We start from the raw sequence: 18,655 nt of genomic DNA, 5'->3' as shown, positions 1-18,655 counted from the left end.
CTTTCTCTTATGTGAGTTTGAAGTATGTAAAGCAATTTACTTTTTAGGCTGATAGCTGCAGACGTCTGAAGTGTTCTTATACCATACAGGGATGAGAGGCTACAGGGTGCAAACGTCCCACGTTCTGCCTGGACAAAAACACAGAGACTGCCTCTGTACCGACAGCCACTGTCTGAATGAGCCCAAATAGCAACATGCCACATGATTGCAGCCTCCCTCAGGAAGCTCTGCTGTGGCCCTCCAAAGGGAGGATTTCTAAAACAGAGTTATTGATAAAGAGGAAAAATGAACATTACTTCTTTAAGTTGTGCTCTTTTTCCAAGAACCCTGTCCTGTTTGTGTGGGAGAACCCTGAGCACACTGTCAATAAATGCTCCATGTCTTTGAAAGCTAAAGGAGCTAGAGAAACATCTCTGTGAATTCACCAGAAACTGAAGAAATATGTCTGCAATATTCTCCTTCCTAGTGTGGTTCCTTGTGCAGCAAATTCAACACAATCTGGTCAAGGAGCAGCAGGGGCTGTGTAGCTGTGCAGGGTGCTCTCACTCTGTACTCTGTCATCACTAGAGTTTAGAGAAACATCCATAGTCAGAAGAAATAATCTGAAATTCCTGCATAATCCCATGCCACTGTAGATTCAAATTAGGGAATGAGAGTCCTTTTTTAACAGATCAAAATAAGCAACTAAATCACTCAGCAGTGCTTGTTATTTAAGTGGCCATTTTCACTATATTTGCAGGATACTAATCAGCACAAATAAACCACCACTTTACTTCCAGCACTGGTTACTTATAAGTCCTCTTCAGAAGATGAGTGGGGCTCCAGATCTCTTCAATGCCTGGGCTCCCACTCACATTGCCTGAAAATGTTCCCATTCCTTTGGCAGAAACAACAGGAATGGAATGAAAATTGCCATGAAAAAACAGTTGACAAAATGTTTAATTGCACAGTCTGTGGTGTGGATGGAAGCAAACAGAAACCCTTTTACTACAATTGTACATCCTTTTCTGCATAAATAATAAAGCAGAGAAGTGCTACATCAGAGGTGTTAAGAGATGTATTTGAGTTTGGAGACACACAGTATTAAGTTTGTCCTTTAGAGCTGTGTAGGTAAAAGTTGTGTGGTGTCCTATCAGAATTGCCTGGTGAGATATTCATATCAGATAATAAACCAGGGGAATCACCAACTGCTGGAAGGACAGGGTTAGTGAGAACAAAGGTATTTATCTATTAGTTATGGATAACAAAAGATTGTTTTCTTTCCTGTTTTATCCCATTGGGAGAAGATTGCCAAGAAGTTTTACCAGTATTGATTCCTTTTTCATTATTTTTTGGGGGCAGTACAACCATAATTAGAACCTCTACTCTCTATCACTTATGGCCAGTAAGGCCACACACTCCTAAACTCAGAGAAAGTACAGCACTAATACTCTGAAAATGTAAACATATAAGTGACTAATATTAAATGCATCTCATGACCACATCAATTTACCAAAAGAGTTGTGAAAATTCTCTAGGATGCTTTGAATTGTAATGTTTTAATTAATGACTGACAGTGGGAACTATTTAAAGGCTAAATCTGTTCAGATGGCACACAGAGCATGTGATGTACTCTTGCAGGGTGATGTGGCTGAAGTCATGTGGTAGTAAATATAATCTTGACTTAATTATAATGTTCTTTTCCTTAGCAATTGTTTATGAATAAATCTCTTGTTTTACAAGACGCAGTGAAGGTATTATTATAAACAAAGCATAAAAGCAGATATATAGTCTCATTTCCTTTGTCTTTGAAACAAACTAGAACATGTTGGAAAACTACAGAATGTTGGAGAATTCTTCACTGCCTTGAAGGGATCAAACAACCAAGTGTACACATGCAAATGGGGGAGTAATATACAGACCTAATCCTCTAAAGTCTTGTGTGAGAGCTAAATGAAACATAAACTGCCTCAAATATCCAAGCATTCTTCTGCAAATGGACCACATTGATCACATGTATCACATGGAGTGCTCAGCATTCTCAGATAGTGTATGGAGACAGACAGATGTTGGCAGGACATTTTTCCATACAAATGATGTCAGGATTATGTCCTGATCTGTTTTCTCTGCCAGTAAAAGCCAGACACATTACAAGTTAAAGTGCTTGGTTATGAAGAGAGACAGCTTTTCCTCTTCAATACTCTGCAGTCTCCCACAGCAATGCAGCTGGTAAATGTAATGATATCAGAATGGCCACATGGCCTTTTTATCCATCACCAGAAGGCAGATAACCACGTAAGGAAACCAAAACTATGTCCCTTAATGTATCTGGGCATGAAGCCAACAGAAGGCAAATCCCAAATTTAGAGAAATCAGATGAACCTGACACTAGTCTAGCTTGACCTTCTCAGTAACCAAGAGGATCTGAGACATCAAATCCAGACTGCAGCTGGAAAGGCAACAGTTCCAGCTTTCTTAGCACTGCCTACCCTCTCACCAGTAAATGTTTGTCAGTGTCATCTTGCTGTTCACCACTGGTCTTCATCTGCCATAAGGGGCCTGCTCCATTTTGCCATGCAGAGCCATGCTAACTCAACACTGTTCATAGCCAAGAAACCACCAGCAGACACAGTACCTCTACATGCACCTATTCTTCCACTCTTCATTTACAGGCAGACATCCCAACCAAAGTGAAGCAAGAAGAAAGTAGCACCAGCAGTGCTCTTCAGAGAATCATGAGCCTGTGGAGAAACAGGCTGCCTGTGCCAGGCTGTGCTGGCATGTAAGTATGGAAATGATGGAAAGAAAGACAATTTCTGTGAGAAGCAATGAAGGCTGCAGAATGAGAGTATCAGTGTGACTGTTCTGACATGAAAGTGTGCTAAAGTGCCAAGTTCAAGGCTTGCCCAGATCATTTCAATAATGCAGCAAATGGGTCTCCTTTCTCCTTCTACTTTAACAGGTGTGCTTCACTTGAATGAGTTTGTAGAGTGGAGAATTCAGGTGAAAAGACTTGCCCATGGGAAATAAAGGGAATGGGCAGGCAGTGGAGTGAAGAACAGCCTTACGAAGTTTCTTCAGCTGTTTCTAAGGCTGTTTGATAACATTTCATGCTACAAACTTTTTCTACCCTTGCTGTTTCATAGTGTTGCTGTTCATGTTAGAGTGCAGAGATGCACGAAGAGGCTGGCAGGATAAATTGGGACCTAACAGTGCAAAGCAGTGGGAATTTGAGAAAATATGAGAACAGCTTCAAATCTCAACAGAAATGGAAATGGTCTTAATCTGATGGTAAATTGTCTGCAGAAGGGGAAGACCCAGAGCAGAAAGGAGCAAAAGGGAAAAGGTAGCAAAAATGGGCCAATGCATCTGCAGCCACCACAAAATAAGGCATGAAAGTCAAAGGGATTTTTCTTCTCCCTTGCAGGATAGAATCTCAGCACCTCCTCCCACAGCTGTGTTCTAAAATGATCAAACAGTACTGTTCTTCCCTATCTGAAACCAGAGAACTTCTAAAAACAACTGAAGCAATGAAGTATTTTACACACTCAGCAACCCAACATTTTTATAATGATCCTAAATACTTTTGGTGTTAAAAGATTTTCTTGTCAGTTCCTGCCTGTGTTGAACCTCATGGCAGCTCACAAATTTCCTTAACTGCTGTTGCTTTTGTGTGAATGGTGCTCTATTTCCTGGGAAGGCTGCAAATGCAGTTTCACACCATTTATTTTCTTTCCTTCTTTAAAACACTATACGTTCATAACTCGGCATCCTCAGCACACCATTATTTATCTTGGTTTACATGTGCAAATGGATGTAATTGTATTAATACATAGATGTAGTAGCAAATAGCCTTGTAAAATGTCTGATGGTGTGAGGTAGTGATTATTTCTACTGATATTTTATAGCATAACATTTCTTACATTAATATTGTAACTTGGCAATCCACAGTGTTTACACTGTTTTTTATACAGCACCATGTGTATTTCAGTTATGCTGTAACTGTAGGGATTTTGTGCAGTTCATGCTGAAACCCAGCTAAAATCAAAAGTATTTCCTTGACAATGTGAACCTCTGAGAACACAGCCCTGACGTGCCATTAGTACATATAGCAGGTAGTCTTGCCTTGCAAATGCTGCAGATAACTGGAAATTATATGAATGAGCCCTGTTGAACACAGTTTAACTCTCAAATCCAGTTCAAATGGCACACACTTGGCCTACAAAAAGCCTTCATCCAGTTAATCAGGTCTGCAAGATCTCTCTATTATCTCTTGATATTCCATGCCCGAATACTCAATCCCTCAGACAAGACTAACCAGAGTAGTTAGATAAGCACTTACTGGTCTCTCAGGGTCCATAGGAGTCTCTTTTTGGAAATGACTTTACCGAAATCTATTAATGTTGTTAATAGCAGTCTGAGAGGATGCAAAATAATCGTGTTCTCTTTATTAAGACATGCAACACAACAAAACCTGTCCCTATTAACATCCACATGTGAGACAAGATTGATGCACTACAGGTGACACAACAAGAAAGGTATGGATGAACAATTGAAGGAGTCAGAGGTCATCTTTCACCAGAACTTTTACTGCACTGGGCAGTAAAGGAGAGGGTGAGCCACAGGATATCCTGACAGGGAAAACTGCACCTGTGAGAAACTGTTACATTCTGAGCTGTGTGAGAGGAATATCTTCCTTGGAGAAACTATGCTGTATCTTTACATGTTTAGAAGACAGAGAAGTCTAAAAAACTCAGTCTAAAGAGAAGTCTAAAGACAGAGAAGTCTAAAAAACTCTCTTGTCAGGATTTCTTCTCCCACATCTTTTCATTTTAGACTTGAACTAGGGGGAACTCAGTTGAAGGTTATTAAATTTTGACAAGGCAAGAAGTTATTATAGATAAATGTTGCTTATGATCAGTGGCAATATACAGGTAGACAGCTTCATCTGCCAACTGATGGGCATTGAACAAAACAAGCATAATAGGAATTGCATGACAGATATACAGGAGGTGATTAGTTTAAAAAAAAAGCCCTCATCAACATACTCAGATATCTTCCTCCTCCTCATGGAATCTACAACTCATATTTCTGTTTTGCTGATAATTTCATTTATGAGTTACAAAGCATTTATCTTGAATAGTACAGATGTTTAGTGAACAGAATGATTCATCTCTTCCTCTCTACTTTCTAAGTAGGACAAAGAGATGCCTCCAGTGTGTGCTAGGATGGAAGCATGTCTGTCATTAAGTTGTTGCTTCCCAGATAATAACTACCCATTAAGAGAAAAATTTGGAAAGACTGCTGCCAATAGAACTCACACAGAGTAATGCTCTCTCAAGTGATTGTGCTCCAGAGATTCTTACTGCCTGTTTCTTTTTCTCTCACCAAAAGCCACAGTACATATAAAGACCTGCTCCTTTTGAAAACCAGTGACAGAGCTTCATTGCCTTGCATGTGTAGGAAGTAAAAGTGTGAATGGGTTTCATGAATGAACCTCATAAACACCTCTACTGAATTCAGAAGATGTAAGAAAGTTTCAGTTTGGAAAGACTGAACAAAAGTGTTAATCACCCTAGGGAATGAAGAATACCTAAGATTCTTATTGATGTTAAATACCACAATTAGAAAAAGTATAAAATCATCAGAATTTAAAAAACACTTGATTTTTCAGATTTTAGCCCGAAAACTGTATTAACTTAATATCATTTGCTGAAAGTATTCTAACTGAATATCAAATACATGCTCTGTTTAATATATAGCTTATGAATTTCATTACCATGCAGTATGTTTGCTGACACATAATGAAAGAAAAGTTGCTTAAATTAAGCATCTGTTACATTCAGTCCTAGTTTTAATTTTATATATCTCATGAATATTTTTGTGGTTTTAGAGGAAAACCTGAGTAGGTAGAAATACTGGCAAATTTTTGAAGACTGCCAAATAAATGGTCACAAATATTTGCAAGGGACATCTCCAGCTACAGTTCTGTCTGTGCTGGTGCACTCCAGTTATGGCACTCCAGATTTGCACATTGAATAACAGTTGCCTGTCTCCTGTCCTTGTTGGTTCATGTCTGTTTTGCATGTGACAGCTTTGTCACTCCATCTCTGCCTCATTTTTCACTGGGAGGAAGGCAGTGGCATAAAGAACCCCAGGGACGTTAGAATGCTCCATAAACATGATTAGAGCATTCAGCCTCTTCATTTAAAGCAAGTACCATATTGCTCCCAACATCTGCTTTGGGCTATAATGGGGCCCTTAAGCAAACCACACCACCCTGAATGAGCAGAGCCCTGGAACATCTGTTGATTGTGCCTGCATAGTTGGCAGCTACAAACTTACTCATACTTACTGTCACTCACACTCTTGTGCTGGCACTCATATGGATTCTTGTGGGAGAGAAAAGTTATCCACCTGGAGCTGAGGTTCTCTGAGACAAGCCTGTGCTGTATAAACTGTATTTCTGTGAGGAGGGCTCTGAGCATTGGGGTGTGCACTTCACTCATAGCATGGGTTTGTGGACTCCATAAGTGGTAATAGTAAAAAGATCATATAAACAGCATCACTAAACTGTCAGTTTACGTTGTTTCCACACTGAAAGGTGAAACACACCACAGTTCAATTGCTTTTTACACTTGAAATTCTTTTTTCTATTAAACATCACTTTCTCAGGAACAGTAGAGTACCTATAGCTAATTTCTCACTTGTAACATATTAACCACTGAAAACAGTGTCACATTCTTACAGGGAATGGACTGATCAATATTCAATGGACTGATTGATGATTTCCAACATGCAACCAAGAGATGCTGAAAGATACTGTAGGATTTTAGCAGATATCTAGAGCTGTGTGTGAAATCTTGGTTATGGCACCAGCTTCTGGATGAGTCACTAACCTTTATGGCTGCAAATAAAGAGTCATTTTTTATCTCTTTAGTAGGGATATTACCTGTTGAACATCCTGCTGGAAAACACAGAGCTGCAGCCTTTGATGTAGCCGGACCTTTCTGTGTTGCCAGATGCTTTCTAGGCGCCGCTGGTGATGCAGGACTTCATGTACCACATCCAACACCTGGTGAACAGCCTTGGAGTAGTTGGCAGTAGCAGTAAGAGATTCAGAATTTCCAGGACTCAAGGGACGCTGTAGGACATCCAGCAAGGCTTTTCCATCCTGGCTCACCTGAATGAAGAAATAGATCTGCTTCACTGCACTGGTACTTAAATATCTGACAGCTGGCAGAGAACTGCCTAGCTCATTCTTTTTCTGCGGTGTTTTCCATATTTCAGTCAAAAAGGAAGAAAGAGCTCATAACATCTCTTTTTGACTTGTACTTACACATTCAGCACTTGCCTTTGCTTCCTAGTGGCCCTGCTGTGTCACTCAGCAGGAGCACAGGTACAGTACTGCTGGGGCTGCACACAGAGATCCCAGGGCTTTATTCCACTGTGACACTTGGGCACTGAAAATTCCTGACACACACTGCTTGGTGACAGGTGGCATTTGCAAGAACAGGCCTATCTTTGTGAGGAGGTGGCATTTTAAGAAAACCACAGATGGCAGAGTCATTCATATTCTGTATAATAAGGGAGAGTCCTTCTTTGTAGGATTACTAAGTATGTCTATACATTGAGAAGTGTGACATTCCATTCTGTATTTCATTCAGTGGCAGTGAAAAATAGATTAGTATATGACTGATTCTTTTCTTCCCCAGGCACAGCTCAGAGGGACCTATGGTCTCAATTTTCAATAGACTATGAAGTTTGCTGGGAAATACAAAGCCCTCTGCACACATGTAACCTTTTTCAAGCATATTAAAAGATATTTGCAGATGCAAAGGCATTTGGGCATTTAAAAAAATCAGAATGCCTGGGTTTTTTATGTCAGATTTTTTTTCCTGGAACATTCCTGGACCATTTTCATATTGCAGGGGCAAAGTGGCAGATTAAACCATAAAAAAACAGATTTCTGCTAAAAAATATGTGCATGCACTGATTCTCGAAAAATAGCTTCTTGAAATAACTTTTCAGTTCCAGATTACAAAATTAAAATATTTTGTTCAACAGAAATGGTAAATGAGGACACTATCAGAATCCCTCTCTTTTACCAGCCTATCCTCTGAAGCAAACTGCAATGAAAATAACAAGTTTTCCTGAAAAGTGTATTTGTAAGCAATCCCAATCACCAATCCTGACAGAAAACAGGGTAATGAATGTTCTTCATCCAGTTCAAATTTTGAATATTATCAGTCAAAGCTAGCACACATCTCCAGGATTTCCATGTCTCATTTATTCCTGTATTATAATTTGCTTATTCAAATGTAGCAAATGTCCTTTTAATGCCCTAACTTTTGGCAAGCCATGCCACATTCTGGTCTGTGGTAGCACCAGGTATCTGGTGCATTTTCAGAGAAACCAAGACACCTTTTGAGATGCATACTGGCAAAAATTGGAGTCAAACCTCATCATATTTGTTGGCCTTAAGAAAATTCTTGGGCTTTTTTGTTTTTTTTTTTTTTGTTGTTGTTGTTTTTTTTTTGTTGTTTTTGTTGTTTTTTTTTTTTTTTTTAAGTATTCAAGGTAATTTGGAACTATATCAGGAAATAACTGGAGAGTACAAAGGGAGTGGTTTCCCATACTCAATTTCAGTTGCTGCTGAAGATCAGCTGGAATAATTTGCACATGCTGGAGCCTTTTAGGGTCACAGAGGGAACAACAGCAGTGGATAGTGGTGATGAGATTGAGGATTTCAGGAGGAAACATTGAGGCACAGGTGTTACCTTGGCAGGATTTTGGAGGTGGCATTAGCTGCTAGTCAGGAAGAAGCAGCTTCTAGAGGAAGAAGATAAGGCATACTACATCCTATTTTATCTGTGGGAAGCCAAGCAGCAACTACTTAATTGCTGGGAACAGGAAACCAAGGCCACGGACACATGTGGGTGCAGATTATTAGACCAGAAACTCACTCTTTGCACTGGCTAAGTCCACTGTGTAATTCACTGTGTTTCTGTTACTGGGATTTGGGCTTAGAGGTGGTTTGAATCACTCCCTGGGTGGTGTTCCAATGGTTTTAATAGAGTCCCTGCTGATTTACACTGCTACAATCACAGCAGAACTGGGATTAAAAATAGAGGTTCAAAAGTTTAGCAGTAAGAGATGTGATTGCACAGAAAATATAACACACATGTTTTACTCAGGAAAACTTTCTTACAAAGTTTGTGCTGTAATACAGACCTATTAATAGCTACACTTCTGCACTGTCTGTTACTCCTTTCTCTTCTATGGGATGAAGGTTTTCATCTGTTGCATGGCAATTTGCTTCTGTTGCCTGTCTAAAAAGCCTCAGAGATTACAAGTTATGATTTTTCCCTAATGGGGATAATCTCCTGGTTATTCTCTGGACAGACAGAGATACAACACCAGATCCAAAGTCATTGTGTTGTCCTGTTAATAATCATTAATACAAATCAGAGGCTATGAGAAGTGCTCTTCTGCTCTCCAATTTACAGCCTTGTCCCAACACACTGGACTAAACAAATGAAAAGAAGCATGGTGACCATCAGGTAACCAGTGGTACTCAGTATTCTCAAGGACAACATAGATATTCCAGGGTTTCATATCATCTGCAGCTCTGAAATTCTTCATCTTAAAGAGTTTGTTTTCCAAAATTGTGACTATTATTGCATTCCCAATCAATATCTCAGAAAATCTGTGCTCTCAGAGTTCCCCAATGAGCAGATTTCAGAAAGGAACAGCCTCACACCTGGAGAAGCAACCTACTGTGCTCTTTCATACATTTCCATGTTCTCCTCATAACTGCAAAAATAAATCAACAAAACTCTTTTTCATGTGAATAGTTTTGAATTTTTCAAGGATTGTGCAAGGAGACAAGCAAAACAACCCAGGTTAGTCACATCACTTCACTTACAACTTATTTAAAACATATTTTTAAGTATTGCAAAAGTCTTAAGCTGAATGGACCAGCGCCCCATGACTTGCAATCCCACTAAAGTGTAAGATCCAGTGTTGTATTTGTCAAAGCAAACTGCTGCTGGACTCTGGGAGACTTTAGCTCACCACCTGACACAAAACACATACACACTCCTATCACCTGTTGATATTCCTGGCTTTGTGGTAGGGAAAGGATGGACAGAATGCAAATGCTTCTGAAAGTTATGTAACCTTGGGTGAACCAAAGGATAGATTTTGCTGTGCTAGTGGAATCATCTCATGCCTAGGGAATAAGTGAATCTGCAGATATCCTTTATAGTGGGCCAGGAAGCCCTCCAGAGACTTGGAAGTGACAAGACTAAGGGTGCCACCTGTGAAACATCTACAGTTTGCACTAGGGAAAAAAAAGGAGTTTAGAGAAAATATATCATTCCTCTATGATGACCAGAGCAAGGCATGAACAAGTGGGAGATGCATATATCTATATATCTATTCTGTCTTGGAGTCTTCACTTGGTAATTTACTAACTATTTACTAAGTTACTGGTAGCAAACACTACCACAGTCCTCCAATCCAGCTTGGAAAACCCTGCAAGGAGCAAAAATTCAAAATCCCTTCACAGCCAGAGGGACACTCCAGTACAGCACACGTCAGCACAGGGAAACTGACTTTTTGTCAGTAGCTTTTACTTTATGCTGTAGCCTGAATGGGGAAAAAAACAAGTAAAGAACTTCATGTGGGTTATTTTTGACAAAATTCCAGAGAATTTGTCTCAGCATTCTTGGCATCCTCTTTTAAGGAAAAAAGCACATACCCTATTTAGGTCGGAGATATTTTACAACAGTATATACAGATACATCTGAGATGGTGCTTAGGAACAGGATTTAGTGGTAGATGATAGTTTTAGCTCAGCAATTGGACTCAGGATTTTAAGGGTCTTTTCCAGCCTCAATGGTTCTAGATTCTATCTAAAGCAAAGTCCTTTGAGCATTTGTTGCAATTAGGACTTTACATCTCTTTGACTTGTATATTTGAAGGAAAAAGCCTTTGGCATCCTTGGAGCCATTAGCATACCTGTGCTAGAGCCAGGACTCACGCACAGAAGGAAAGCAAAAGGGGTGGTGGCAAAAAGGGATTCCCCGTTCAGCAGATACAGTGAAATGCCTCTTCTTTGGGGTGCCAGCACTGATCCTAGATTCCACTTCTGTATGATTTCAGATTTGCCCTTTGGTTCTTCCCTTACAAGTAAATTGCTGGGAAGTAATGTACTACAGCCTGGGATTGGGTCTGACTCTATCTTTGAAAGAGTTGCAGGAATGGAAAGGAAATCCTACATCATTTAGAAAAGCTAAGCTCCTCAATGCAGCCATGTGTCTGTTATCACTCATAGGATACTCACATTTGCTCTGGGAAGCACATACCTCTGTGTAGGCCTGGGTCACTTGCTCATAGAGGGTCTGGTGATGGTGGATGGCCAGTTCCAGGTCTTGCATTTCTGAGGGGAGGCCTCCGTCACTGCACATTTTGCACCAGGCATCCACACCTGAAAGGAACTGAAACAATTCCAGGAGCAATGAGCAACAGTGACACAAACCAACCTCATCAACATTAGAAAACTTTGCAGAGTGCCACACATGACTGCAGCAATGACTGAGGAGAACACAGAAGTTACAAAGGAGTCCTTTTGGGCACCTTGGAAAGGCACATTCCTGTCACCTCCTCAGTACTCGAAGGATGCCTAGATCCAAAGGAATGTTTTCTGTTTCTTCTGGATTAAAAATAAATGCTTATTTAAGCAGACTCAGAAAACACCCATTCTAAAAGCCTTTGCACACCATCAGGGAGGCTACAACAGTGCAAAAGGGAGGCTGCAACATGTTTAGAGAGTGTGAAGCACAAAAGGGCACAGTGACAGCTCCAGCTGCATTTGGCATTGTCTCATCTGTCTGTCTTCCCTCATTTACCTGTCCTTAAAACTACTCACATGAGGAACAGAAAACTCCCATTTAAAATCGCTGCTGACATTAATTTCAGTGAAAGGCAAAAGTCTGCGTTCAAGGAGCTCCCATCCCAGGTCCAGCTCAGTGGGGTTACTTAGGATGCCAAGGTTTAAGCTCCTGTGTCACACATGCTTCTGGCCCAGGTCAGCAGTGATCAGATAACATTGCCATCTGATGGCTGCCAAGCAGCCAGTACAAAATGAGCTGCTGGTCTCAGTCCAGTTCCTGGTGGGCAGATGTCCATGAAGAGGGAGAGAAAAAAAAGCACTGCCATTGCAACTGATATGGTTTAGCACCTTGGTTGGAAGCCTTAACAGCCAGCCAGAAACTGAACACTATGGGGGGAAAGGGGTGGAAAAAATATTTTTCTACTCTAAAGGCCTGAGAGTAGTGCTGATGCACTTTGGCAGAACAAACTAAGGAAGGTCTCCTGGGTGCTGCCTGTTTTGTAAAAGAAAAGAGGAATTTAGTCTCTAAGACTCCCACCTTGTTTTTCTTTAAAGCAGGGCTTGGTTCAGTGACACAGCTCACATGTTCATATTTTGTCCATATGAGCTGACTAATGCCACCTCGTTATTTCTCATTAATGCTTTCTCTTCCTCCATCTTTCTGTTAAACCAGCCTGCCACACCTTGGGCTATTTATAAAAAAGAACAGCTAATTACATAACAGATGTAGTGCCCTGTAGGACGAATGCATAATGCCACAAAGGCACCCCAGGATCACAGCTTTGTCACCTCCTGAAGTGTTCACCTGTGGCTTGTTAGTTAGGCTCTCACTCACAGCATGAAGGGCTGTGAGATTCAAAGCAAAGAATTCCAATTCAACTCTGTCTCTGGCATCAGCATCATTTTGTATTGGTAGTGTAAAGCAATTCACCATGCTGCTGTGTAATCAAGGCTCTAAAGTGCTTGCACTGTAAACACTTCATGCACAAAGATTTGTGACAAAAGATGAATTCCTAAGGGTTCATGTCTACAAAGTACAAATCTACCAGTGACAACTGTGCTTTCTAGAAAACTAGAGGCAAGGATGGCAGGCTCTCCTGCACTGGTTTGACTTACGATCTGTTGAATCTGTTCAGATGAAATCCCCAAACATCCCTGCATAAAGCTGAAGTCATCACATTTTGTGCCAAAGTAATGGCATTCACATGATTTCTGATGCAGTTTAAGAGCACAGAGCTGGGAGCAATCCCTTTTGGGGCTGTTCCATGAACCTCTTGGTTGAAACAGTGAACAAAAGACCTTTACACCTCACAGAGGAGTGCTCCTGCAGCTGGAATCACACTGTTATTGCTCTTATCAAGACTGCTGATTCTATCAATATCAGCAAAAGCTCTTACAGTCATGTTACTCATCTATTGTCACATTTTCAGACTGTGATTTGCACAGTATGTGGGAGAAGTCTCAGGAAGATCCACTGCACACATCCACCTTGCTGGTTTGCATCTATCTTTTGTATATAGACAATGTCACAATTACTTTGTTAATTTTGCTTCTGCCACTAGCAAGAGCAGTTGACATCATCTGTTTTAAAAAGTTTAAAGAGATGCAGCCTGTCAGGGTCTGATATTCTGACACAGTGCAGAGTGGTCTGTGCTGTGTGTGCAGGAAGAGCAAATAGGGGTTTTTTAGGGATTGTTGCAAAGTGTTAGTTCAGGCCATAGCACTATTGATTTGGATATTTTCAAAATAGCAGCTTTGTTAATTTTTATTATTTGTCATACACTGTGGCAGAAAAAAAATATTTAAATGTAACCCTTCGTGTTAGAAGCAAATTCTTATTACAACACAAAATCACCATTTGACTGAGTTGCAAAAACTTGCATTTAAAATTGTAAATTGCTAACTGTTAGTTTGGAACAGGAGTCACTACTGCCTACTAGAACTCAATACCATTTAAATGAAATGCTTAAATTCATAATTATTTTATTGACTAGAATATCTCCTACTGGGAACATAAAAACCCTTTAAATACGATTTGAAATGACAGGCTAAAATAATTGTCCATGCTTTACAAGGATTAGGAAAGATTAGGAAGAATGTCTCTCAAAAATTAAAGAAGTCCCTACAGTACCTTTGCGTCTCTGCTCCAATCCAAAAGCATCTTTAAAATTATGACTTACACTTACTCCTAATTCTCAACCTGAGTTGCAAATTCTGTATGCAAATTCTAACAGGTAATAAAGGATTCTCAGACTTCTTACTACTTTTCCTCATGGACTACTCTGCTGTACCAGGTGGCTGCTCCAAAGCACAGCTCAGACATTTTGTACTCTGCATTTCTTTATATTTTTTTGCCCAGTCGTTGCTCATTGTTTGCCTCTGTGTGGAAGCAGCAGGATAACCAGGGTGGTTCACCAGGACCCAGAAAATCTAAAACAAAATTCTAGTGTGCTTTCATGCCAGAATGGCTGTGGGGAAAGATAGGAAGACAGCCATGAAGCCACTTTCCTCAATGACTCTTAATACCTCTCGCTATTCTCAATTTTTCAGTTTTTTTAATGAAGCTACTTGTATTTTTCCTGATGCTGTTTCTGGAATTTCCCTATATATCTTGGTCTTAGCCCTGCATCTTATCAATATTAAGATAATATGGATTTCCTTTCCTTTCCTTTCCTTTCCTTTCCTTTCCTTTCCTTTCCTCTCCTTTCCTTATACAGTGGAATTGAAGATGTGCTTAGAGAGATCCAGGCAGAGCTGAGAGATGAGAACACTAATCTTCCTGGCTGGGGAGTAAAGTAATATGAAACAAATGGTCAGGGGTCACTTTTGTGAGAATCAGCATAAATATCTATTGTGTGCACGTAATAGCTACTACCTTAAACAGTCATTCTGCACATGCACTTCTGAGGGTACACTCTGAGGCAAAATAATTGGTTGAGATCTCCTGGCTAATTCAAAACATTAATTTGTTCATTCTGACAGGACCTGTAGAGTGAACATTTTATGTACACTTTAGCCCACCCAGAGATTACATCCAAAATGGGGAGGACACCTGTGTGGGTGCTTCCCCCCTCTGGTGGTTGGTGAGCTGGAATCTCATCTGCAGTAAATCAGCAAGTTCTCTTGAAATCTCAGTGAGATAAGACATGGTGTCCTACATCCTCCTGACACTTTGAAGAGCTTCAGACACACATAAACCTAGAGAAGCAGATTCTCTTTTGCTCTAGAATATCTCCATATTTGCATGAGAAAAGGAGGGAAAATTTTAAAAAAATAGGAAAGAAGGAAAAAAACACCACAGAATTGAGAGATGTGTAGCAGGTGGAATGACAGGACACTTGGGAAACACCTCCACTGAATCTGTTGAGTGGCACCTTGACCTGCACAAAGTGGTTGTTTTGACTGCAGTCTACTGGCTTTGGATCAGACACTTGTGTTGAAGACTGCCTAGCTGGAGGCTAAGTAGTTGGCAAGGTTTGTCTTGTTTGCTTACTTTTCTTCTATTTTTTCCTTTTCTTTGCTTTTTTCTTGTTGACGGTTTAGTACGTACCAGTTGTGCTTAAAAATTTAAGAAGGACAAGTATGTGCACACACACTAAAGAAAAAAAAAAAAAGGAAAATAAATAAATAAAGCATCCAGGAATGAATTCAGCTGAGTCCCATTCATACATGCCACATGTATCTGCAATAAAAGCCAGGAAAGCACTGTGATTCTGAGGCACATGAAGACAGATGTGAGGTTCAATTCCCAGCAGGGTTGACTTAGCCTTTCATCCTTCCAAACCAGACAAATTGCATTCTGTGCAGTTTTCTGTGTGGGGTCTTTAGGAAGAGACCTTGAAAAAACAAGTTTCTTCCTGCTCAGGTTGCATATTATAGATATTTCATAAATCTCTGTCCCCAGCCAACAATTCCCTTGCAGGCTGGGGTATGCCAGAGGCTGAAAGATTATGGTCCTAGAAGAACTGGCTTCCAGCTGGCATCACAGAGACCTTCAATCAACAGCAAGGAATGAACAAAGAGACTGCAGCAGCTTATTGCACCGGAGAAGGAATGACAATCTGCACCAGAAATCGGTGAGAGGGAAGCTGGGACACACTCTGGGAGAAATGGCTGCATCTGCAACAAGATTAGCCTTACTGAGAGAACAAAGGGAGCAAAAATAGATTAGATCTGCAACAGAGGAAATAGTGGGTTAATCTGTATCTTTGCTTCACAATAAAGCCCTACTTGTCAGTAAGCCCTATTTATTGTAAAATAATGAAGCCCTGATTTGAGTTTAAAAAAAAACCTGGCGGATGCCAACTAATAAAAAGTCACATTTGGAATTAATATTTGATAGACAACAGACTTAGTTACAGACCAAATCTCCAACACCTCACTAGTTATACCATACAGAGGTTAAATGACCAAATTACTAGCTCAAGGCATTGGTTTATGCCAGAGTTACTAAGGCAGGGATGAAATTTTAGTCCTGGCTCATGGACATGGTGACACCCACATTTCTTTTTTGTAGCTGAGTTCACAGGTTTCACTTCAGCATTTCTCTTCCACTGAATTTTCTCTTACTGCAAGTGAGGAGCAACTGCTGGCACAATTAGCAAATTTTCCTGTCTGTTAATAATGAGAAATTGGCTCCTGTCAAACAGTACAAACTTCAGTTTGCCGGGAAGAGGTGCCAGGCAGGTCAGTATAGTTTTTTGGTTTATTGCCTTTCATGCTGCACAATACCTCAGCAGCTCAGAGACAGCAAACAAGACTGATGCTTCAGAAAAATTGGGAGTCACTCATTTATTAAAAAAAAAAAGTAAAAAAAAGAAAAAAGTGGTACCCCAAACATAACCGAGCAAACAAGAACTATCTAATTCATTAATAAACCCTAACATTTTAATTGTGACTACAGACTGCATATATATCCTTTGATTATCCTTTATGAATATATGATTATTGACCAATTATTAACATGAAGACTACACCTAATCACTACAGTGCCCATTGCAAGGAGATGAAAGGTTTTGTACTGGGCATCTTAGATTATCAGTCCCATCAAAGGCACTGAGTGTGCTTACATGAGTAAGTGCCCAGTAGGGTGAGTAATTGCTCTATGCTATTGCCTGTTGTCAATAATAAGCAGGGAATAAAGAAAAATCCATTGTAATTTTACAGTCAGACAAACAATGGGGAAAATCTTTACTCTTTAAGATAACCTTTTCTACACATATATTCTGGCTTAACAGACACAGTTTCCTTAGCTCTTACAATTTCTTCTCCAGATGCTTCAAGTATGGGTTATTTTATAAATATCAAGTACTCCCACTTAGTAGCTTTGGTATTAACTACTTGGAAAAACAAGTACACAACAACACTGAAGAGAGCCCCAAAGCAGCATTTGTCACTGGAAAATGAATGTAATCAACAAATCATCCATGTTGAAGCATCATCATTAGGTGAACCTGGTTTAGATGAAAAAAAGCACAAGGTTTATTCAGTGACATTTTAAATCTTTATTCTAGCTATGAACTATGGAACCGTTCTAGCAGTTGTTAAAGACACAAAACAAGTTCAGGGGTATGGAAAATTTTCTTTAATGTTCACAGCTGTCTCTGAAATCTCTGCTCAGTGATGTCTAACAAAGTCTGGAGCTATGGAGAGCATTGTAAGTGTTGGAATGAATTCTGTAATATTCATTAACAATAATATTCTTTGGCTCCTAGAAATTGCCTGCTGGTCTACACCTTTGTCACGTGTGTAATGTTCCTCTGCACATAGCACATATACATGAGTGCAGATACTGTTTTCCTGACCATAATAATCCTGAATTTATTCATAGTACTAATGAAATATTAGAAATAAAACAGCACCAGTGTACTTCAGTTATGATCAGATTCTTCCTCATTACTGAAATGAAAACATAATTTCTTACCCACAAGGGGACATTGGGCTGTTTTTAGGGTGAAAATACTACTGTTTGTTTTTGGGACACTGAGTCCCCAAGAACAAAGCTCGCAGCCTCACTGCACATACGCCAAAACCCATCAAGCAATAACTGCAGCATCACCTTTACTGAGGTAGCAGGGGACCATTCTGCCTCTCCCCAAAGCCACTCACCTGTTCAGCTTTCTGGTGGAAGACAGCAGACATGGCTAAGATGGTGCTGCGCTCGTCCAGAGCTGCAGCAAAACTCTTCCACTCCTGGTCCAGCTGGCTGGATATTTGTTTGATTTGCTGGGAAGCATAGTGGCCTGCCTCGGAGAGCCGTGACGCCACAGACATGATTCGATTGATGTTGACATAGGCATTCTGAAAATTAAAAAGCACACATAAATAAAGAGAAGGAAGAACTGTGACCACCCTCAGTATTCATTACACATTCCAAGCACCATCATTTGGAGTAAAGCCAAGCAGTTCAGTGGGAGCAATCAACCACCTGCTTCAATGTGTGTGAATAGCAGGCAGACTACCTTCCGCTCTAAAAACACATCCCTCTGGATTCTTTCTGTACATCTATGCCATTATCTAACACTGTTACGTCCCACTCTCTCCTTGAATTTATTTATGTACAACTAATTTGCCATACTTCAGCTATTCACTCATCTCTTAGGGTATACTCATTGCTTCTATATTATTCCTGATACTTTTGTTGCATTAATTCACATTTCTGGATGCTATATCCACATATTTATAAGTAAAAGGTTTGCTTTATGCCCTTTGAGAATTGTCTGATAATCCTTTATAGACATGTAGTGTCAACAAATGGAAAAGTCTTACAGAATTTAA

The 18,655-nt window shown here is 40.0% G+C and overlaps 1 protein-coding gene across 10 annotated transcripts in view; it reads right to left on the bottom strand.

Annotated features, from left to right (window-relative positions):
- The window catches only part of KALRN (kalirin RhoGEF kinase), a 473,687-nt gene that overhangs the window by 232,044 nt on the left and 222,988 nt on the right, over nucleotides 1-18,655 (bottom strand). For all 10 annotated transcript variants that reach the window (XM_041406297.1, XM_041406207.1, XM_041406244.1 and 7 more), the window contains exons 7-9: nucleotides 17,987-18,178; nucleotides 11,352-11,483; nucleotides 6,932-7,162 (exon numbers count right to left, since the gene is read on the bottom strand). In XM_041406297.1, coding sequence (XP_041262231.1) covers nucleotides 6,932-7,162; nucleotides 11,352-11,483; nucleotides 17,987-18,178 — 555 coding nt within the window. The remainder of the gene's footprint in view (nucleotides 1-6,931; nucleotides 7,163-11,351; nucleotides 11,484-17,986; nucleotides 18,179-18,655) is intronic.

This window comes from Onychostruthus taczanowskii, unplaced genomic scaffold, assembly GCF_017590055.1.
Source record: "Onychostruthus taczanowskii isolate IOZ18803 unplaced genomic scaffold, ASM1759005v1 scaffold10, whole genome shotgun sequence".
NCBI classification, from domain to species: domain Eukaryota; kingdom Metazoa; phylum Chordata; class Aves; order Passeriformes; family Passeridae; genus Onychostruthus; species Onychostruthus taczanowskii.
Note: the sequence above shows the minus strand (reverse complement) of the source record. Positions and strands in the feature narration are given on the sequence as shown.